We start from the raw sequence: 23,024 nt of genomic DNA on the forward strand, positions 1-23,024 counted from the left end.
CTGCCTCTTTCGCCTTCTTTCATGGCTCTCATCATTTACAGTTAACACTTGATGATTGCCGTACTGCGTGCTTTACGAGAATCTTTGTATTAATACTCTGTACATCTTGGTGAAGTAGGTGCTATTCTTATTCCCATTTTGCAGGTGAGAAAACTGAGATTCAGAAAAGGTAAAGTCACCCAGTAGTGCAAGAGTTAAGACCAGATTTGTCTGATTCATCAGTCCACGCACATAATCACTCTGTTGTCTTACCCTTTAATGTTGAGTTAGCATTGGATAGTGGTCAGGTTTAAAAAGGGGAGGGTGGGGTCCAAGGAATTTTTCAAACCCAAAGCCCTTATTAACCTGGCCCCAGGTCCATCTCTGTGTCGGAGAGGACTCCTCCCTGAAGGGCTTTGTTTAGTTTGGTGTAGTGGTAAAGAGCACAGACCCTGGATTCAGTCTTCTTAGGTCTTAGTTTGCCAGATCTTGGGTGGAGTATCTTGAGTTTAATTACCTTTAAAGGTGGAAATAATAGTATTAAATGAATTAAGTTAAAAAAAAAAAAGGAAAGAAGGATTTAGAACACTGCCTGACACCTGTTATGCACCATATATGCATTATGCTTATTTCTGTGTGTTAGGCTCTGGCACCATCCTTTAACAAGGAAGGTTTAGTCATTTCTGTAGTCAGTACCTCTCCATGGTCATACCACCATAATGATAATAATAGCTACCATTTATTGAGGGCTTACCATGTGCCAGGTACTAGGCTAAGTTTCTACCTCTGATATTGCTACTGCAATTACTAATCTGTCCAACAAGGTGGGATTGTTATTATATAAAGATGAAAGAACAGGCTAAGAGGCCCTGAGTTTGGGAGTTGGCAGAGTCCAGAGTAGAACATTTTCCATTTTACTTCAAAGATCAAGTACTGATTTCTTCTGTCTTTTTTATGTATTGTAATAGGAAGCTGCTTTTGTTTGGAGTCAATAAACGCAGAGGTCCAATTGCTTCAAACATTTAAAGATTAGGAAACTATAAGGCTGACTTGAGTTGAAATTTTACCTCCTGAGTATAGCAAACTTGTTTTCATGGTGTGCCAAGGGCTTGTAGAGATTGCTTATGGAACTCAGGTTCCAGTTCCATTCTCTTGATAATAAAAGAATGCTTTAAACATCTAAGTAGGGGTTAGTGTGGACCCTCAGACCAAGTTGGGAAGTAGCGTGTGGACCAGTTCTGGGGTTTTCCACATGTGTGGCTTTATCGCAGATCCGTCTTTTAGAGGGTAGCCACTCCTCTTGGCTGGTATTGGAATTGGCTTAGAGTTGTCTTAAATATTTTTCAATGTATTGATAAATAACTTTAGTTTTGCACTTTATTCCCAGGGGTGAAGTTGAGAATTTTGGTTCTCCAGTCATTGGAATTCTTAACTAATTTTCCTGGGGCTTCTGTTTACGCCACTAATGTACATTCATGAGTCAGCTGCAATAAGCTTATACCTTAAGCTTATTCCTTAGTGAGGTAGTAGGTGAAAGTTTGTGATAATCCATACAAAATAAAACAGACAAAAACTAAGGTATTTAAGGTATTTTATTCATATGTTCCTGATTTTGAATATGGTGGCTAACGTGGAACTACATACCCAACAGGATCATACAGAATTCTGCTGTAGTTTGATAAAAGTAAATATATCAGTTAACATTTCAAACAGACTTGTATAGGATAATATTGTTGGTTTATTCTGACTACTTAAAGTGACTGCTGCCTTTTTTTTCTTTTAAAAAGTTAAATAGTATAAAATGCACTAAAAACAGTTGTTCACTTTGTTAGTAGGAAGGTTCTGAGGAAGAAAATAACTCATGTAAAGGACCTAAAATTATAAATATTTGTTGGGGTTTCTTTATGAATAGGAACTGTACTAGGTTTTATGAAATACATAGGTATACCCTCTGGTAGCAATGGTTTTGGTTTAATGTATTTGTTAGAAAGCTTGACCATATGTGTCCTTCCCATTGCCTTCCTTTCTGGCTACTGTTGTGTGTGTTCCTTTAGCAAAAAAAGAATGGGCTTGTAGTTAAATACATAGTTCTTCTCTGCTTGTATTTAGGAACCAGTTAGAAGACATAGGAACAAATTAAAAGGTAGGGATTGAAAGATAATGTTAGGAAACTGGATTTTGTTAATTTTTGAGGTTAAACTGAGGGGTAGAATATTCTGCCTTGACATTAAAGCTAAGACCAATACTACTTCAACAGATACCATTCAAGACCTCCAATATAGTAATTTCTAGGTAGTCTCCATAACAAAGGTATGGATTCAGGTTCAGCATAATTCCATAGAAAGGTTTCTGCAGTATCTCAAAAGCCAACTTAATACTTGATGTATTTGAGTCTGTTGGAGTTTGAGCATACTGAGTTGAAGGGAAAACAGGAAGGGTGAAGTGAAAAAACATAATTTGTCTTTCTTTTGTCAAAGTAAGAAGAGCAAGAGTTTTTCGATTTTAAATATTTGTATGGAAGGTACAAACATTTCCTTTTTCTCTCTTTCTCACTTCATGTGAGAAAAAAACCTTGGGCTTCTAGTCTCTAAACTGGGTATGTTATAAATGTTCACTTGCTTCCTAGCTACATGACTAATATGCTTGTCTTTGTTCCTGTGGCTGGCTTACATTTGCTCTTCATGTGTACACAGGAAATAAGTAAACTTGGCTACCAAGACCTTGATATTTCTGGCCAGAGTGGCATACCACAGTTTCTTTGCCTCAGCTGATTGCTTCATTCACATAACATTCTTTTTCTTGGATATAGTCCTGCAGCTTCATTCCAGTATAGTTAAGATGCAGTTCTTAGAAATTTCACCAGTGAATATCTCATGAATATAGCTCAGAGGATGGGAAAGTCCATTAGAAAGAGCAAAGAAAGTAAAACGAGGCAAGAGAGAGGTGAGGCTGTTTATGAGTAAACAATGAATCCTGGCTAGGAACCAGGCTCTTGCCCCATCCCCTGAGTGGAGAATAGTACTGCCAGGGAGGTTAAGGGAAGGTCGGGTATTATGAAGCTGTTATTTTGAGGTTGGGGTATGAAGCACTGGCCTGACACTCTTCCGGTCGTTATTCCGGAACCAGAAGCCAGGTTACTTAACTAGTGGTAATCTGCATTGAAGAATGCTTCGGAGCTTTAAATGGCTGGAGGTTTTAGTGGCTTTGAAAATTGAGGTGATCTGGAATCTTCAATTAAAAGAAACTTAGATTTTAAGAATTTCAGGGCCTTTTGGTTCGAGTCCCTGATTTATATCACTTTGTTGGAAATCTGGTGGGTGCTCGTGACAGGAATTATTTGAATTTATTAATAATAGGCTTTTAAATCCTAGCAACTATGTGCTGGCTACTGTTGTTTTTTTGTGTGTGTGTTAATCTTCATGGCCATGTGAGGAGGGAGGATAGAGAATTAGTGCTGTACAAACTCAGCAAGCAGTTAACTTCCTGGCACATGCATCATTCCTGATAACACCTCTCTCTTTCTTTCATTCAGAATTACTAATTTCAGCTGGATTCAATTTGTTGCCAGTTGATTCTATAGTAAGGCCATATGTTGCCCCTCTGGAGGTGCTTATCAACCACTGTGGGTGACACTAAGCAACTTGCTTGTGATTATAGCATGAATCAGCAGCAGAAACTTCCTGGCTAGTGTTCTGACCTCTGGGCTGTGCCACCTGTTAGACTAGAGCTAGAAATGTTGATGTTGCCAAATGATTTAACTCTGAAAATTTTGTGGCTCTTAATTTGGGAGTGGGGGAAAGAGACTGAGATATGCCAGCTATTATTTGGTAGAGAATTTTTCATTAGGGAGATGTGGAACAACAGATTAGGTTTTTGAGTCTCGTATTTCTTGGCTTTGGGTTTCTGGGTTTGAGCTATTTAACTGATGGTCTTGTCCATTTTGAAATTTGTCTTGACAGTAGTTCTTGGCAGTTGCTCTTAGCCCTGGCTGTGCATCAGAATTTCTTGAGAACTTTTTTTTTTTAAATAGGAATGTATGGGGCTCTTTCCTAACTACTCTTTCTGATTCTTTAGTTCCGGTTTGAGCCCGTGGACCCTGTGCATCCATAGTTTCAGAAGTCTCTGCAAGTAATTCTGGTGTGCAGGTGATTGAGAACTACCACTCTGAGATTTAGAACTTTCATCAGAGAATGTCTTTCTCCCAGGAGTGTAACTTGACTTTTTCATCTGTTTTTCTAGATCTAAAGCCAATCATCTCATTGGTCATATTGCTGTCTCCTATCAGAGACAGAAGGACAAATTCTGCCCCCAAATTAGTCACATGTATATCCTGGCAAGTTGTGTACAAAACATCTCAAAAACAGTACTCTGAATTTTATCTCTGTGTCCCAGGCCTGACTGTACCTCCAGTCATTAGCTGCCTGTTGCCTGATTATAGCGATAAGAGCCAGTCTCACTTTAGATGTCTGACTTAATACCCTTAGGTAAGTAGAAGGAGGGAGTTGATTTTAGCAGCTAAAGTCTTGAATTCTTACTGTGCTCAGTTGTAATCAGTTTTAGAAATGAGCAGTTCACTGTCCATCAGAGAGCAATTATGTAAGCTTTATGAAACTTTCCTTGCCAGTGTGGTAATAAGTGAAGAAATGCAGAGTCCTTTGCTGAGTGCCAGCTTAAGTTTGTTAAGCCCTTGCAGTGTAGATTCTGGCTTTACCTTAAATCTCTGCAGACTGTTAGGTACCTGTTTTGCTTAGTCACATTTATGTTCTCTGTATTTTCATGCAACAGAGTAAAACAAGATCATCTGAAACAGTCTTGAAAAGTGAGGTTTTGGGAATATGTGTTCTGTATATATGTGTAACCTTGTTTTAAGACCTCATAAGACCCCAGGTGATTTGGAATGGAGTTAAGGATAACAAAGCAGGAAAATGTGACTAAGGTTATTTTTCAGTGGCAAAGAGTTAGATAGAATTCTCTGTCCCCTTGAATTTTCCATTTATTTGAAATCTTATAAACTAATTCTATGTTGAGAGCAAGGCAAAATTTGTGTGAAAACCAAAACTTCCACCGATTGTTAACTCCAATACCATGCTTGAAATGGACTGCCATTAACTGAAGTAGTAGGTAAAAGTCGATGTCTTTAAAGTTCTAACTTTATGAAACTCTAGTCACTGCCCCTAACTGGGATTTAAAACTAACTGGTGAGCGTGAACCTAGTCTGTTTATGTCTCTGTGAACATCTGTTCTGTTTACTTGCTGCCATCTCACATGGCTATTAGCTTACATGACTATTAGCTTAACTCCTAGGCTATAGTTTGGTCAGGTTTGGAGAGGATGGCTTTTCTTTCTTTTACCCCATGAGGTTGGCAAACTATGAGTGTGACATGGTTATTTTCAGAATTTGGGCACTGGTTTGTAAGGTTACAAATCCTTTTCTCTGAAACTTTGTTCCACCTTGGATTCAGTCTGCTATAAAATAAACTGGTCATTTTATCTATAAATAGTTAGTTTCTTCTAAATATTTAGTTTTAAAAATTACTCAAAATAATGATATACAAAACAATGATTCTGTGTACTTAAGTCAGAATCTTAGTGGGTGAGGTCTGAGCATAGGACTCTCTTAAAAGTGCCTCTGGGTGATTCCAGTAAACTGGCAACATTTGAACCACTGTAATAGGGTAAAAGTGAACAGGTAACTGTCATAAACAGCAGCCTGGTGTATATCTTTTGCAGACATGGTTCTACGAGATAGATAGATAGATAGATAGATAGATAGATAGATAGATAGATAGCAGTTTTTGGTTTTTTAATTAGGGAATTTGTAGATTTACAGAAAAATCATGTAGAAAATAGAGTTTCCATATACCACCCCTCTCACAGACAGTTTTCCCTATCATTTACACTTTGCAGTAGATAATGGTACCTTTGTTCCAGGTGATGAAAGGATATAGTTATAATTGTACTATTAACACAGTCTGTAGTTTACATTAGAATTCACTATGTTGTACAGCCCTGTGTTGTTTTTTTAATGTTTATTACAATATCGTTTATACTTTCTAAAATTTCCCCTCTTAACCGCATTCAAATATATAATTCAGTGGTGTTAATTACATTTACAATGTTGTGCTACCATCACCACCATTCATTACCAAAATTTTTCCATCACACCAAACAAATTCCTTACCAATTAAGCATTAACTCCCTATGAATTACATATTTTTAGCATAAACAGGATTAAGCTGTATTTGGAAAGAGCTTTGTAGTTTCTGAGGCTCATGCTGGAATTACTTTGTCTTTGTAAACAAACAAAACTACCTCCTTAAAGTTTGGGGGGTAAGCCTAATGGATTTCTTCATAAAAATTTCCCCAACTTCCATTCTTTCAAAGTTTTTGCTTTTAAAGCCATTAAATCAGTTTGCAGACATGGCTTGGTCAGATCTCCATATTGAGGTAGGACAATATGGTGTGAGTAAAGGGACAAGAGAGATAAAATTTTTTTTGGTCAAAGACTAATTTGGAGACTTCTTTAGTTATTTAGTTGTGTATGATTCTCAGATGGGTGTTACTTAGATTTTTTTGAACTGAAGAACTTTGGCACTCATTAAGTGTGTCTGTCCAGGGTTTTTAAAATTCAGTTTGGGGCAGAAAAATCCATGCATTTCAGCTCCACAATATTAAAAATGGGGCAAGGACTCTCTCTGGCTAAGCCAACTTGAAAGGTGAAATCACTGCCCTCCCCCCTACGTGGGATCAGACACCCAGGGGAGTGAATCTCCCTGGCAACGTGGAATATGACTCCCGGGGAGGAATGTAGACCCGGCATCGTGGGACGGAGAATATCTTCTTGACCAAGAGGGGGATGTGAAAGGAAATGAAATAAGCTTCAGTGGCAGAGAGATTCCAAAAGGAGCCGAGAGGTCACTCTGGTGGGCACTCTTACGCACACTTTAGACAACCCTTTTTAGGTTCTAAAGAATTGGGGTAGCTGGTGGTGGATACCTGAAACTATCAAACTACAACCTAGAACCCATGAATCTCGAAGACAGTTGTATAAAAATGTAGCTTATGAGGGGTGACAGTGGGATTGGGAAAGCCATAAGGACCACACTCCACTTTGTCTAGTTTATGGATGGATGAGTAGAAAAATAGGGGAAGGAAACAAACAGACAAAGGTACCCAGTGTTCTTTTTTACTTCAATTGCTCTTTTTCTCTCCAATTATTATTCTTGTTATTTTTGTGTGTGTGCTAATGAAGGTGTCAGGGATTGATTTAGGTGATGAATGTACAACTATGTAATGGTACTGTAAACAATCAAAAGTACGATTTGTTTTGTATGACTGCATGGTATGTGAATATATCTCAATAAAATGAAGATTAAAAAAAATGGGGCAAGGAGTACAAACAAGCTTTTCACACAAAACACAAATGGTTAAGAGACTGAAAAAATATTTGTTGCTCATTATTAGAGAAACTCAGATTTAAAAACAAGAACCCATTTTGACCCTTCAGTTTAATAAAGTTTATTCAACTTAGTATTAGCAAGAGTGTAGTGAACTAGACCTTTCTTACCGTACTGTTAGAACAAATAAATTGGTGTTAGTTTTAGAGAGCAACTTGACAGTGTGTAAAAGGCTTTAATGATCATACTTTATCTGCTGATTCAACTTTGAGAATTGAACATAACTAAACAATCATACACATAGGCCTGTGTATCAAGAGGCTCCCAATATTTTTATATTAAACTAGCCAAAAATTAGAAGTCATCTAAATGTAGGAAAATAGGGGATTGGTTATCTATTATGGTAGAAGCATCTGGTGGGCAACAGTGCAGCCATTAATCATGTTTTCGAAGCCTAGGGATGCATGAAAATGCTCGTGGAGTAGTACGTAGAAGACAGCATATCTTGTATGTTTATAATTTTGTACACAAGTGTGGTAAGTGTATAAAATGGAGATTTAAAGAAAATTAAACACTTAACAAATTGGTATATTCTGTGTGTACTGGAAACTAAATTTATTCTTTCAGAGTTTCACAATTGAGCATATGTTGTTATAATCAGAGAAAGAAAGCAATAAATGTTTTGTGTTTTTTTTGATGGAATGTAACAACACATGCTGATCTAATATTCTTGTAGAGCCCAACTTCTTTTGTTCTGTCATTTTAATAGCTTTTCAGTTTGGCCCCTAGAATGTGTGTAAATATTGATTTGCTTTTATGTCACTTGAATATATTTGCTGAGGTCTAGGCCAACCCTTATAGTATCGAATCTGGCTGTATGGTAGTTATTTAAAGAGGAATAATGTTTTCTGTCCTGTCTCAAATTAATTACTTTTCCCTAATATAGAATCGTTGTTCTCTTTCCTGTCACTTTGAATGGACTTTTACAGGAATGGTGGTTAAGCTCTGTGAAAGAGAGACTTTATAAACTGATGTTTATATGTGGTTAGATATTATGTTGCATTCATGTTGAGGGAGGACACCTTAGGCTTCATCATTTCATAGAAACTACTGGACTATGTCTTATCTTGCCCAAAGCACTAATGCTCTGGCATAAACCCCGATTTCTTAGAGGGTATGGAAGATCCCATTTACCCTTGTTTAAATACAGTTTTTGCTGGGAGATGGAGAAATAATGGCCAAGTATGTATTCATTTCTTAACTAATTATTTTGTGTTTCTTGCTTTTAGATGGAAAGAACTCAAGTGGATCCAAGCGTTATAGTCGTAAACGTGAACCTTCCTATCCCAAAAATGAAAATTTTAGCAACCAGTCCCGTCGCTCCAATTCACAGAAAAGCAAAACTTTTAACAAGATGCCTCCTCAAAGGGGCGGCGGCAGCAGCAAACTCTTTAGCTCTTCTTTTAATGGTGGAAGACGAGATGAGGTATGTTATTTGAAAATATCCTGTCTAGAACATAAGAAGCATGAGATCTGATCCCCACCCCCTTCAGTTTATCAGTACTTCCACACAGAGCAAGAGGTGGAAGAGTAGACAACTGAAGCAGTGTTGAGTAGTTAAGGATTAACTAGGTTGGGAACTTTGCCTCCTTTCTTCCCCTGAAAGTTGTGAAAATTTCCTTGGAGGAAGACATCATAATCATGTATTGTGAGAGGTTGTGGCAAATTTGGGGAACCTTAATTTGTGTCGTCCTTTTATTATCACTCTTGAATTACAGGTATCATTTGAAATATTTAGGTGATAAAATGACATTAATTAAATAGGGGCATTTACCCCATAGTATCTAACAAAATATAAAATGCTTATACCTTTAGTCATAGCTGTTCTCCTCCTGGGAGTTTCTTAGGTATGCTTCTGTAAGTGCCTAAAGACCAATGTGTACAGTTAACTGCAGTGTTGTTTGTAGTTGCAAAACTTAGGAAATGATGTACCTATTTCTTAATAAGGAACTGGTTACATACATTCTTCTGCTGTTTGAAGTTACTGTACTATATAACCATAATAGATTGGTATAGATTCAGGAGATAATGGAGAATGGGAAAAAGAAACACCAAGTATAGACAATAAGGACAATGCTTTCCAGTGATTTTGCTCTCAAGGGGAGCAGGGAAGTGAGATAGCCTGTGTTGAGGGGAATGTGTGATCAAGAGGGATTTTGAGATTAGAGTGATTATAGCAAGTCTCTGTTAATTGGACTGATCTGGTGAAAGCAAAAAAGTAACCTAAGAGAAAGAAGGGGAGCATTGCTGGAACAATGTTGAGTAAGGAATTGGGACCAGTGTTAGTGTGGAGGAGTTGGCTTAGATAGGACATAGCCAGAGGGAAGGTAGAAAGAAGGTAGGCGAGCATAGAATTTCTTTTCTGATCTTATTTTCCCAGTGGAATAGATATGGTGAGCTGAAAGAGGAGCTCTGGCAGCCTGATGAATGAAAAGAAATGATGGAGTTGTCTGGGAGAGTGGAGAAATAAATGGACTAAGAAAGTATATTAGGATTACAGTAGGAATGCCAGGCAGCATAAGGGTCTCCTTTAGTGAGACTGGTGATGTTCTTGTGTTGTTCAGCCGTTTATCAGCTGCTTGGATGCTGGTGTAGAATAGGCAGAGTTGGATTAATTGGGGGAGGATTTTGCCAGGAGTATATCAGAGGCAGTGGACCATGGGATCCAAGCCAAGTAAGGAAAGAAGATGGAGGGAGTTGGGGCTGGGATGGTTGGTAGGTGTGTGATTACTGGTTTGGAGATCCTAGTGGGGGTGAAGAATTGTTGGAATTGGGACTAAAGAGAACAAGCAGGAAAAAGAGTAAGTTGCTGGTATAAGTGAGGTGCTCAAAATTAAGATGGTGAGGAGTTGCAGTTGTTAACAACATTGTCTAGAATGTAGGGCAGCACTGTCAATAGAAATATGAGTCATGTATCTAATTTTATATTTCCTAATATCCACATTAAAAAAGTAAAAAGGAAACAGGTGAAATTAATTTTAATATATTTAACCCAGTTATCTAAACTGTTATTTCAGTATTTGGCACTGGTCATATTCGAGGTGCTTAGTAGCTACATCCAGCTAGTGGTGGCTGTATTGGACAGCACAGCTCTAGAAGGTCTGACCATAGGAGTGGATGGCTGAGATAGGGTGTGGGTCAAGTTAATTGGAGGAGAGGAAGTCAAGGAACTGAGAGGTCAGTATTGATGTGATAATCAAGAATTATGATGGGCATTGTTGTAGCATGACAGTGAGCCAGATAGGATGACCAGGTGAAAATAGAAGGTTGGGAATGTGAGGGTTTTGTTGACTGAGCATAAGCTCTTATTCAAGTTTGGGGCAGTGGGGGGTGCAAGGCTGTCTTGATCAGGGGATGTACAGAGCCATATGGAGATGAGAGTCTAGGGAGAGAGATAAGGGATGACCTAGAAGACTAGGGCTTCCTATGACTTACATACACAGAATGTGAGCTTTGGTGGGTTTGTTTTCAGGCTCTATTACTAAGATAAAAAAAGAAGTTAAGTAACTTTATAGCATTTACTACTGTTTGCATTTATTTTTAAATGTTATATACTCTGATTCTGTATTGGTAGAATATCTTTTAAAAGTTATACTTACCTCTAGAGTAGTAGGTAACTTTTACAGTATCCCTTTTTGTATTCTGTAGATTCTTTACCATGTACGTGTAAGTGCTGTTTACTTAAAATCTCCCAAATTTGACTAAGTAGCAAAAGCTTTATATTGCATTTCCTTTGACCCAGTAATTCCTCCTGTACCTTCAAAGGAAGTAATTTTAGGCCCCCAAATATTTGTGCACAAAGACCTATCCAAAAGTGTGTTTAACACAGCATCACGTTATTTTGTTACAGTGGAAAAGTTACGACTATTCTGTGTCCTATAAAGAGATATTAAAATATAGTATAACCATATAATATGTATAGCCATTTATAGTGACTATACTAATATTAATGATACGGCAAAGTGTTTATAACATTAAATGGGAAAGGAGGTTAGAGAATGTGCTAGCTAACTTATAGCATGTATTGATACCACTTTAATTTAGGAATGTTGAAAGAACTAAAACATGCCCTGACATGATTTCTTCCATCTTTGTGTGCAGTGGTATTTCTCATATGTAGTTTCTTGCCACTTTACAAACTGTTCCTTAATCTGCTAATTGGGTTTATTTCTGGACACAGAGCAAGTCTGCCTATGTGTTCTAATTCTGTCAGTTTTAATTAACATTGAATAGCAGTGTGTGTCTTAGGTCTCTGGCAGGATCCTAAAGTCTATGGCAGTTAACAGCTGCCTGCGAGCCGCCTCCAGAGTGTGGCTCCACAGACTCTTTGCCAGAAACAAACCAAAGAGCAAATAGCTAACAAGAGGAAAGATGTAGGAGTCCTAAAGGGACTGTTGAACAACTAATCCAGTAAGTAAATCTTTGTGCTTCAAGATAGGCTTGAGAAGTTCATTCTGGGTTTTGTTATTTAACAGTTAATTGTCACTTAGCAGGGCAGATTAAACAGTTGAAGTAATTTTCTTTTCCTCCTCTCCACTCCCATGCCAGCCTTGGTATGTTTTCATAATATCCCCTCCAAGGAAAATTGTTTAATTTAAGCTTCTGTTTTACTGAGTCTCTATTTTAAGCTGAGTACAGGAGAAGTTTGCTGGTTTCTGCTATAAATCAGGAAGTGCCATTGTAATCTAAAATACTCTGATTCATTCTTATTTTTTCTAGGTAGCAGAGGCTCAACGGGCAGAGTTCAGCCCTGCCCAGTTCTCTGGTCCTAAGAAGATCAACCTGAACCACTTGTTGAATTTCACTTTTGAACCCCGTGGCCAGGCCGGTCACTTTGAAGGTGGCGGACATGGCAGCTGGGGTAAAAGGAACAAGTGGGGGCATAAGCCTTTTAACAAGGAACTCTTTTTACAGGCCAAGTAAGTACAACTACTCTTACGAGGAAAATGAAATTCAGAGCCTCTTTGGGCAGTTGTGCAAGGGGCTTTTTTTTTTTGGTCAAGTGTTGAATCCCTGTTGGCTGTTCTTGGTGCTTAAAAGAATATAATGTTAAATAAGTAAATGGCTTTAGTATCATAATTATGTAGGCAGAAAAACATGTTTACTTTGTAATTGGATTCAGATTTGAATCTTGTTTTGGCCTATGTCTTTTGGGCAATTTACCTAAGAGCTTTGAGATTCAGCTTTTCATCTGTAAAGATGAGGAAGTTACTTTAGGGAGAAGTGAATGATAATATGTTGAAGTGCTTGGCATGCATTTACTCAAATACTGCTTCTCTTTTGTTTCCTTTATACAGAATTAGTTATAATGTAAGATTTGATGTTGGATCTAGACTGAAGTAACCATTATATAAACTGGGTCTGAAATGATTGAATGAGAACAGTCTTTTCTACTACCTTGAAGACTAGCCTAGCCATGTTCCTGGGGGTAAGGGTGGCTTCCTGCTGGTTGATTGAGCCACAGTGTGGGTTAGTTTTAGTTCCAGTAAGGGCTGCAGGGGAACTTGGCAGGGCTTGGAAGCAGCAGAAACAGTTAATGGATTTAGATTCTTATCAGCTGAGCCTTTGGATTCCCACCAGAGCCAGGGCTCAGAACTGAGATGTAAGCCCTAGTACTTCATAAACCATAACTGCTAATGGCCTTCATTTGATTTCTAAGTGAAGAGGTGATGAATTTCTGCTGAGGGCTTTCTGGTTGGTCATGACAGTCTGCCTTTTCCTTGTCTTCCTCTCTTCCTCTCTATTTCTAGCTGCCAGTTTGTAGTGTCTGAAGATCAAGACTATACAGCTCATTTTGCTGATCCTGATACCTTAGTCAACTGGGACTTTGTGGAACAAGTGGTGAGTAGCTCAGCTGAGCTCATAAGCTGTTAGTGGGAGATAGAACTAAAGAAGGAGACTGTGGTGACACAGCAGTTGTTGATTGTGTTAACTGCTGACACACTTTTTTGCATGGACTTAATTATAATAGACATTTTCCCAGTGATCAGTTCTTGGTTTCTCCTGTAGTTCATTTTGTGACTCTTAATTGGCGCTGGCGTGCAGGGTTGGGTTTGATCTGAAGGAATAGTCTGTGAGGGGCACTGGTTACTTTACCGACCCAGGATGTAAATCCCCCATGTAGTATTACATGGGGGATTGCTTCGTTGGTGGCCATTTGTAATAGTATCATATTAGGCCTAAGCCTTGGGGCAGATGAGTGAGCCACACAGCTGCTCATGTCAATACCAGTGCTGCTTTTGTTTTCTGTTGAAATCGTGAGCTCTAGGTATTTCCTTGCTGGTTCTAATAAGGTGTCTCATATAAGATACCTTTCAAGATGACAGGCTCTTTTGAGAGAACAGGCTTTTATTTTAATTTGGTCCCAAAGCCTGGGCTCCTAGTTAATGTGAAGATCCAGAAATTCATCTGGGAGTGGCACTTATTTGGGTGTGTATCTGTTGAATTTTTGCGTTCTTCTAAGACATAGAAGGCCTATAAAACTTGAGTTGTATGTGCATTGGTTAAAAAAAAAAATACAGAAGCATAGGAAGTGAAAGTCCTTATTAACTCCTTTTTCACTGGTAAATTACTTCTAGACCTTTTTTATATATGTATGTGTGTATACATACTAAATCTTTTTATGTAAGTGGATCATTTAGTGATTTCTGTCATTTTTTTTTCTTTTGCTGGGCAGAACTCCCCAGATACATCTTGTAGTTATTTTAATATATTAAACCATTGCTGAGATGGGTGAGGATGGGAAGAAGAAAGGCTTTAACTTCGATAATCCCTTATCACTTCTGAAAGCATTGAAGCTTGTGATGGCATTTTGTTTCAGCGCATTTGTAGCCATGAAGTGCCATCTTGCCCAATATGCCTATATCCGCCTACTGCAGCCAAGATAACCCGTTGTGGACACATCTTCTGTTGGGCATGCATCCTCCACTACCTTTCACTGAGTGAGAAGACCTGGAGTAAATGTCCCATCTGTTACAGTTCTGTGCATAAGAAGGATCTCAAAAGGTGAGACTGAGGTATTTACCAGATTAGACATCAGCTTAATAACTCCTTACTCTGCTGTGTCTAAATGTCCATATTATAGTGTTGTTGCCACAGAGTCACACCAATATGTTGTTGGTGATACCATTACGATGCAGCTGATGAAGAGAGAGAAAGGAGTGTTGGTGGCCTTGCCCAAATCCAAATGGATGAATGTAGATCATCCCATTCATCTGGGAGGTGAGTTCTATTAATTTGTGGGTGGTGGTGGTGGTGGTTAAAGTCTCTTAAGACTATTGAATATATCTTTCTAGTGTCAGAAATTTAACCTTCGGGTAAGCCACTTCTAGCATTTCCAAATTGGCCCTAAGCTTCTGATAGGTTAGGAAGGAGTTGCAGGGGATGTGTTAAATGTTTTAACTCTTGGTTTTAAGCTTGGTTCAGTTACATACCTATCTCAGTTCTTCATTTTCCAAGGCTTTGTTGAATAGTGTCTGGCATTGTGCCCAGTCTTGGGATTCCATGACATTCTTGGCTCCTGCCGTCAAGGAACTCAGCAGTTTAGTAGAAGAGACAGCCTGGTAGCCAGGAAATGAGGATATAGAGTGTGATAAGGGCTTACACTGGGGAAAGTTCAAAGTATTGCATTCTATGCAAAAATGAGTATTTGGATAAAGTGCTTTTCAGTCTCTGGGGAAAAGATGGATTTTTCAATTAATGATATTGAAACGATTGACTGTTCATGTAAGGGAAAAAATAAAATTAGATCCCTATCTCATACCATTCTTAAAAATCAATTCCAGATAGATTGAAGAAACTAAATGTAAAAAGCCCAAAACTTTTAAACCATTAGAAGAAAATATAAGACAATATCTTTATAAATCCTCTGGTATGGGTGGATTTTTGAACCAGGCTGAATCCATAGATGCTGTAAAGGAAAGGATTGATATATTTGATATTATAAGAATTGAACTTATATCTGGCAAGATTCCTTAAAGTTGACCAGGTGATAAACTGGGGGAAGTTCTACACATTTAAAACTGAACATCCAAAACATACAGATATACTGTAAATTAGATTAACAGCCTAGTAGTAGAATGGGGTAAGCATGTAACAAAGCATTTCGCAGAAAATAGGAGTAAGCTGCACATATTTAGAGATTTAACTTTGCCCAAATTCTGCAAATACAAGTCGAAATACCCATCAGACTGGAGGCAGGAGCTTGGGTTTTGGTAGGTGTGGGGGAATGGGTTCTTGATGGGAATGTCAATTGGTACAGCCTTTTGAGAGGGCAATTTGGTAATATTTAAAACATGTGCAACCTTTGATCCAGCATTTATACTTAAATATCGTAAAGAAATAATTTGTACTGAGGGACATTGTAAGGATTTTTCATTACAATATGATATTGAGAAATTGGCATTAACCTTAAGGCATTTAAAATCATACTGTGGAGCAACATACTTAACAGTTTGAAAAACTTTTCAGTACACGTTGAGTGAAGAATAAGCTGTAGAACAAGATGTAGAATATATCATTTATGGAAAAGTATTTCTCTATGAACATGGGTATATAAATGTATAGAAAAGGGTTTGAGGGCTACATATTTAAATTTGTAAATGGTTATCTCTGATTGGGTGCTGCGATGGGAGGGTGGGAACACAGGGCCTTCCAAGGGAGAGTCTCAGAAGTTAACATTGTACTTTTTAAAAGTACAGAAAATATGAGGAGGAAATAAAGAAAATAAACCATTCTTTTACTCAGAGGTACCCCAAAATGTTAATTGTAGATATTTTTTTCTGTGTATGTATTCTTCTCTGAGATAGGGATTCGATTATCTAGTCTGACATCTGCTTTTTTCACATAATGTGAGTATTTCTCCGTGTTAGTAAATACCTTCTTCTTAAAAAAACAATTTTAGTGCCCGCAGAATTCTTTTTAACGTGCATACTATTGTGTAATCAGCCATTCCTTTATCGTTGGATTTACTCGTTTTCAGTTTTTCTACTATTTCAGGCAGTTCTATAATTAACAAATGTCGTTTGATTAAAGTTTTGTTGACTGCATCTCTGGTTTTCTTAGGATAGATTCCTTGTATTATGGGGTCAGAGTTATAAACTTTATTTCAAGGTCATTGTTAAATTATTTTCTAGGAAATTAAGCTAAATTACTGTTTTCACTCCTAGAAGAAAAGCTATATATGGAAGTCCCCATTTAGCCACACTATGGTAAGCTGGGAGTGTAGCATTTAAAAAAATTTTGCTGGCTTTCTTGTAGATGAACAGCACAGCCAGTACTCCAAGCTACTGCTAGCCTCTAAGGAGCAGATTCTGCACCGGGTGGTTCTAGAAGAAAAAGTGGCACTAGAGCAGCAACTGGCAGAGGAGAAGCACACCCCTGAGTCCTGCTTTATTGAGGCAGCTATCCAGGAGCTCAAGGTGAGATAATGCACTGGAAACTCAAAACCAGGGATGCTAAACCTTAACATTGTTTGTTGGGGGTGAGGATATTGGAGGGTGGGATGAGATACCTCCACTCCTCATTTAAGATAATAAGCAGGGAATGGCTAAAAAAAGCCACTTTGCTCTGGACTTTGTTTTGTGATGGGAGGGAAGGGCTCACCTAGTAGATTTTAGAACTCTTTCTGGAGCTGAGAGGAACAAGTTAAAATGAATTTATAACTAATTGTGATGATGGAGTTTCTAAGGTTAGCTATTTTCTTAATTAAGCAGGGTGGTTTTTCTGTTTTCTAGGAAAATATTTGGATTTGATTTTAGAGGAATTTTGAGAGGTATTATGGAGAAAGTGCTATGGCCAGCCCAGAAGACCCTAGTAATACCTGCAGGATACCTGGCAATACCTGCATTCAAGAATTACTCAAATACAGAATTCCTTACATATACCCTGTAACCTCTACAACAGGAGTTCTTAAACTTCTTTTTAATAAATATTAGACTTTCTTGGGCTCCATCCCAAAAGATTGATTCAGTAGATCTGGGCACAGTAGGCACAATAATTTGCATTCTAACAAGTTTCGGAGTGATTCTGATGCTGCTGATCCCGAGACCATACTTTGAGAACCGCTGATCTAGATTAGAACACTAAAAACTAATTTATTGAGTAATTAGCATTTGATGGCCCTGTGCTAAAGCATTGTACATTGATTTATCTCATTTAAGCTTCATATCCTAGTGTGGTAGGTACAACTGTCCCTTTTCATAGATGAGGAAATGGAATCATGGGTTAGGTGATTTGCTTATGGACCCATAACAAAGGGTGAAGCTGGTATTTGAGTTCCTGTCTCTCTGACACCCATGTCCTCCTTGGGCAGGATCCTGCATGTTTAATTTTTATTTTCTTTCTGTGGTATAGAAGTATTTGTTCAAATGCCATTTCAGGTAAAAGAAAAAGGGCACAAAAGTAGAGCTGCCCAGGTTTGAGGTAGGGGTTAGTCAAATCCCTGCCTTCTTCTCTGGGGCTCTCTTTGAGCATAATTGTTAAAAACTAGAAGTCTAGTTCTATATTCTTAGACTTTAGGAAACTTTTGTGTATTGTCTTATTGTCATTATCAAAGATTCTAAGCACAACAACATCCTTTGTGGGCACCAGAAGCTTTCATCAGGAGACTAGGCAGTGAAACATGGGCATTATGCTTCCCGTTTCCCTTAAAGATATTTTAAGTACTTAAATCCTTTCCATTGGGTGTTGTTACCCTTTAACTTTTGCTGCTGTTGAGAGAGGCCATCAAACTAAATTGTATTTCTGGAAACTTAGCTTTCTTTGATCTTTTCTCTGGTGGTCTTAGACTCGAGAGGAGGCTCTCTCAGGATTGGCCGAAAGCAGAGGGGAGGTCACTGGTGTCGTGGCTGCTCTGGAACAACTGGTGCTGATGGCTCCCTTGGGAAAGGAGCCTGTTTTCCAATCCAGGAAGGTTAGTGTATCCCTCCTACAGACTGAATGGCTGCCATTCTTCAAATGCTGCTTTTAAGGTGGTAGGCATTGTTGGGAGACCTGAACTTTCTTGGGAGTAGAGGGGCCTATAAGTCTTTACTGTGTGCTTATTAATTATTTCCCCAGGGACGTTACACCCATGAATATGATGGTTAAGGTAAACTTCTAGAGAGTGAATGCAGGACATGTACTTTCTGTTGACCTAGAGTTTGTTCCAATAGGGTGTGTTAGAGTATCTGTCTGCTTTTGATGAAGAAACCACAGAGGTTTGTTCTCTGGACTCTGCTCGTCCTCTTGCTCTTCCTCTGGTAGAAGAAGAGGAAGCAGCATCTGAACCAGAGCCTGAGGGATTATCAGAGGCCTGTGATGACTCGGAGTTAGCAGATGACAATCTTGGGGAAGGAATCATTTGTACTAATTTCAGTGAGCAGCAACCCATCACCAAGCCAGGCTTCACACACCTGAGCCGCTCTCCTTGCTACTACTTTTACCAAGGTGAGGGTCCCTGAGGAGGAAGGCTGGGTTACCCTGAAGGTGCTTCAAAGAGACGACCTGGTTCTCTAGGCTCTATGAAGTATCTCCTCTAGATCTTACGGGTTTAAGTCTGTTGTGTCGGTCTGCATGGGGAGGGAGAGGCAGGTCTAGCTATAAGGAGGGACCCTGCCTGAGGGCTGGCTGAGACTATTATGTGACAGAGCCACTTGTCTTCAGCGGAAGATGGGCAGCACATGTTCCTCCACCCTGTGAATGTGCGCTGCCTCGTGCGGGAGTATGGCAGCCTGGAGCAGAGCCCTGAGAAGATTTCAGCAACTGTAGTGGAGATAGCTGGGTACTCCATGTCTGAGGTAAGGCCTTTTGTTCAGGAGTGGAGGGAGGGGGAGTGGCACTAATAATCTTTTTGAGGTAGGCCAAGCCAGCCTAAGTCTACAGACCTTCAAGGCCTTTCATTTTTGTGTTTTTAAATGTATTTTTATCAGTGGGGCCTGCGACTTTTTAAGAAATATAGATGGTGCTTCCTTACCGTGCTAGGCATACTTCCCTGGTTCTGTTACACCGGCTACCATTGCTCTGTGCATGTCAGGTTCATTTATTGTAGTTTGGGAATACAGCTATCACTTCGTTTCATTGAAGATGGAGTTTATTTTTGTTTCTTTTTCTCGTTATTGCTTGGGAGAAATGTCCAGAAAAATAGGGTAGAGCAGAATCTTCACTGTTCTGTCTTAATACAAGAAGTGCTTGGAAGTTTTAGGCTAGGATTATTCAGGCAAGAAATACATTTTTAGCTTAGCAGATACCTGTGAATTATTTCCTGGTATTTTCATGTGTGAATTTTGGTCTTTCAGAGAACTATCTCTATACTGATCACAACTTTTGTTATAAATTTCAAAATTAGAGACTTTGAGTACTGTAAAATTTCCATCAAAATATATGCAGTAAAAAGAATAGAAAAGAAAATCAAACTTAAATTGGGTTTCCTTTTTACTTTTTTAGGCTAAGCTTCATTCAGTAGGGAAATTGGCTTTATCTTCCTTCCCAATTATTGTTAGTTCTGTCAGTGGTTCCCAGACATTTTGTCAACAAGTACTCGTATCCTTCCTGTTCTCCCCTCTCATTCGTGGATCCCAGAAAATCAAACTGCTGATAGGCTCTAGGTTATTGTTACCAGACTCAGTTCACACATTTGCAGCATGAAACCAAAACACTGGTTTTGGTTGCTTATTCTTCCTTATTGTAGGTTAATTGACAATTTTTGTTTGGCTTTTCAAAATGGTGATAACCTGAGCACCACTTTTTTTGGGCCAGAGTGCTATCTGTGAGTGATACTGTTGGATACCTGGGTTGCTCTCAGAGTTAGGCCTGGTCTTACTTAAAGTGTTGGCCTCGTTTCCAATGTAGGATGTTCGACAGCGTCATAGATACCTCTCTCACTTGCCGCTCACCTGCGAATTCAGCATCTGTGAACTGGCTCTGCAGCCTCCTGTGGTCTCTAAGGAAACTCTAGAGATGTTCTCAGGTGAGAATGTCCCTGCTTGTTTCTCTGCATAGTCGGGTTCAGGTATTCTTGTGGCTAGAAACCCAGTATGGGAGAAAACTTAAAGAGCTGTATCATTAGTCTCAACCTCCTGAAACATTCCATTCATTCAGCCCTTCTGGCTGAGCCCACTGGTTTGGACTTAGCTACTAGTCAACTGGGAGGATTTAATGGCCAGGTTGTCATGGGTCTGCTTCCTCAAAATCTGACCAACCCACAGATGACATTGAGAAGAGGAAGCGCCAGCGCCAGAAGAAGGCTCGTGAGGAACGTCGCCGAGAGCGCAGGATTGAGATGGAGGAGAACAAGAAACAGGGCAAGTGTAAGTTTGGGCACTCTCTCTTTTTTTTCTTTAATTAGAAAAGTAGGTTTACAGAAAAGTCACACATAGCATACATAAAGCACAGGGTTCCCATATACCTGCTTATTATTAACACCTTGTGTTAGTATGGTTTATTTGTTAAAATCCATGAAAGAACATTTTTAAAATTATACTGTTAATTGTAGTCCGTCGTTTACAGTAGGGCTGAATAATATTCCGTTGTATGTATATACCACATTTTATTTCATTCATCAGTTGGTGAATAGTTGGGTTGCTTCCATCTTTTGGCAATTGTGAATAATGCTGCTAGGAACACTGTGGTGCAAATATCTGTCCAAGTCCCTGCTTTCAGTTCTTTGGGGTATATACCTAGAAGTCGGATTGCCAGGTCATATAGTAAGTCTGTAGTTAAATTTCTGAACTGTCAGACTGTTTTCCATAGCAGCTGCATCGTTTTACATTCCCACCAGCAATGAATGAGTGTTTCTGTTTCTCCACATCCTGTCCAACACTTGTTACTTTCTGGTTTTTGTTTTGTTTTGTTTTGTTTTGTTTTGAACAGTAGCCATTCTAGTGGGTGAGAATTGGTATCTCATTGTGGTTTCGATTTGGATTTCCCTGATAGCTAATGATGTTGAGCCTCTTTCCATGTGCTTTTTGGCAATCTGTAATTCCTCTTTGGAGAAATGTCTATTCAAGTCTTTTGCTTATTTTTAACTTGGGTTGTTTTTATTGTTGAGTTGTAGGATTTCTTTATATATTCTGGATATTAAACACTTTTTGGACATGTAGTTTTCAAATATTTACTTCGAGTATGTTGCCTTTTCACTTTCATAATAAAGTCCTTTGCAAAATTTTTTAATTTTGATGAGGTACCATTTATCTATTTTTTTTCTTTTGTAGCTTGTGCTTTAGGTGTACAGTTTAAGAAACCATTGCCTAACACAAGGTCCTGAAGATGCTTCCCTAGGTTTTCTTCTAGGTGTTTTATAGTCCTGATTCTTATGTTTAGGTCTTTGATCCATTTAGAGTTAATTTTTGTATATGGTGTGAAATAGGGGGTCCCCTTCATTCTTTTAGATGTGGATATCCAGTATTCCCAGCACCATTTGTTGAAGAGACTGTTCTTTCCCAGTTGAATGGACTTGGCAGCGTTTTCAAAAATCAATTGGATTGTGCCCAAGAGTCTCCCCCTGAGTACCACTTTGTTGCTCAGATGTGACCCTCTCTCTCTAGCTAAGCCAGCTCAGCAGGTGAACTCACTGCCCTCCTCACTACATGAGACCTGACTCCCAGGGGTGTAACTCTCCCTGGCAACGCAGGATATGAGTCCCGGGGATGAATCTGGACCCGGCATCGTGGGATTGAGAACATCATCTTGACCAAAAGGTGGATGCGAAATGAAACAAAATCAAGTTTCAGTGGCTGAGAGATTTCAAATGGAGTTGAGAGGTCACTCTGGTGGACATTCTTACTCAATATATAGATATCCCTTTTTAGGTTTTAATGTATTGGAATAGCTAGAAGGAAATACCTGAAACTATCAAAGTGCAACCCAGTAGCCTTGACTCTTGAAGACGATTGTATAACAGTGTAGCTTACAATAGGTGACAGTGTGATTGTGAAAACCTTGTGGATCGCCTTCCCTTTATCCACTGTATGGATGGATGAGTAGAAAAATGGGGACAAAAACTAAATGAAAAATAGGGTGGGATGGGGGGGATGATTTGGGTGGTTTTTTTTTTACTTTTATTTTTTATTCTTATTCTTTCTGGTGTAAGGAAAATGTTCGAAAATAGATTGGGGTGATGAATATATAACTATATGATGGTATGATTGTATACCATGGATAATCGTATGGTATGTGAATATATCTCAATAAAACTGAATTTAATTTAAAAAAATCAATTGGCCATAGATTTGAGGGTCAATTTTTGAACTCTCAGTCCGTTTCCATTGGTCTGTATATCTATCTTTATGCCAGTACCATGCTGTTTTGACCACTGTAGCTTTGTAATAAGTTTTTTTTTTTTTTTAACATATTTTTATTGTGAAATATGACATATATACAGAAAAGGGATAACTTTTAAAGTGTGATTTAGCAAGTAGAGAGCAAATTTCAAAGAATGTTATGGGTTACAGCTCCACACTTTCAGTTAATTCCTTATTTTGAAATGTAACATATACAGAAAGGTGCTAACTTTTGAAGTACAATTTAATGAGTAGTTATAGAGCAAATTTCAAAGAATGATATGGGTTACAGTTCCACCAAGTCAGTTATTTCCTTCTAGCTATTCTAATA

The 23,024-nt window shown here is 38.6% G+C and overlaps 1 protein-coding gene across 2 annotated transcripts in view; it reads left to right on the top strand.

The window, feature by feature from the left end:
- RNF10 (ring finger protein 10) overlaps positions 1–23,024 on the top strand; it is a 36,862-nt gene that overhangs the window by 727 nt on the left and 13,111 nt on the right. For both annotated transcript variants that reach the window (XM_037816656.1, XM_037816657.1), the window contains exons 2-12: positions 8,666–8,862; positions 12,156–12,355; positions 13,187–13,277; positions 14,257–14,441; positions 14,521–14,657; positions 16,695–16,855; positions 18,223–18,348; positions 18,590–18,863; positions 19,080–19,213; positions 20,265–20,382; positions 20,621–20,722. In XM_037816656.1, the coding sequence (XP_037672584.1) occupies positions 8,666–8,862; positions 12,156–12,355; positions 13,187–13,277; positions 14,257–14,441; positions 14,521–14,657; positions 16,695–16,855; positions 18,223–18,348; positions 18,590–18,863; positions 19,080–19,213; positions 20,265–20,382; positions 20,621–20,722 (1,725 nt within the window). The remainder of the gene's footprint in view (positions 1–8,665; positions 8,863–12,155; positions 12,356–13,186; positions 13,278–14,256; positions 14,442–14,520; positions 14,658–16,694; positions 16,856–18,222; positions 18,349–18,589; positions 18,864–19,079; positions 19,214–20,264; positions 20,383–20,620; positions 20,723–23,024) is intronic.

This window comes from Choloepus didactylus, chromosome 23 (genome assembly GCF_015220235.1).
Source record: "Choloepus didactylus isolate mChoDid1 chromosome 23, mChoDid1.pri, whole genome shotgun sequence".
Classification (NCBI taxonomy): domain Eukaryota; kingdom Metazoa; phylum Chordata; class Mammalia; order Pilosa; family Megalonychidae; genus Choloepus; species Choloepus didactylus.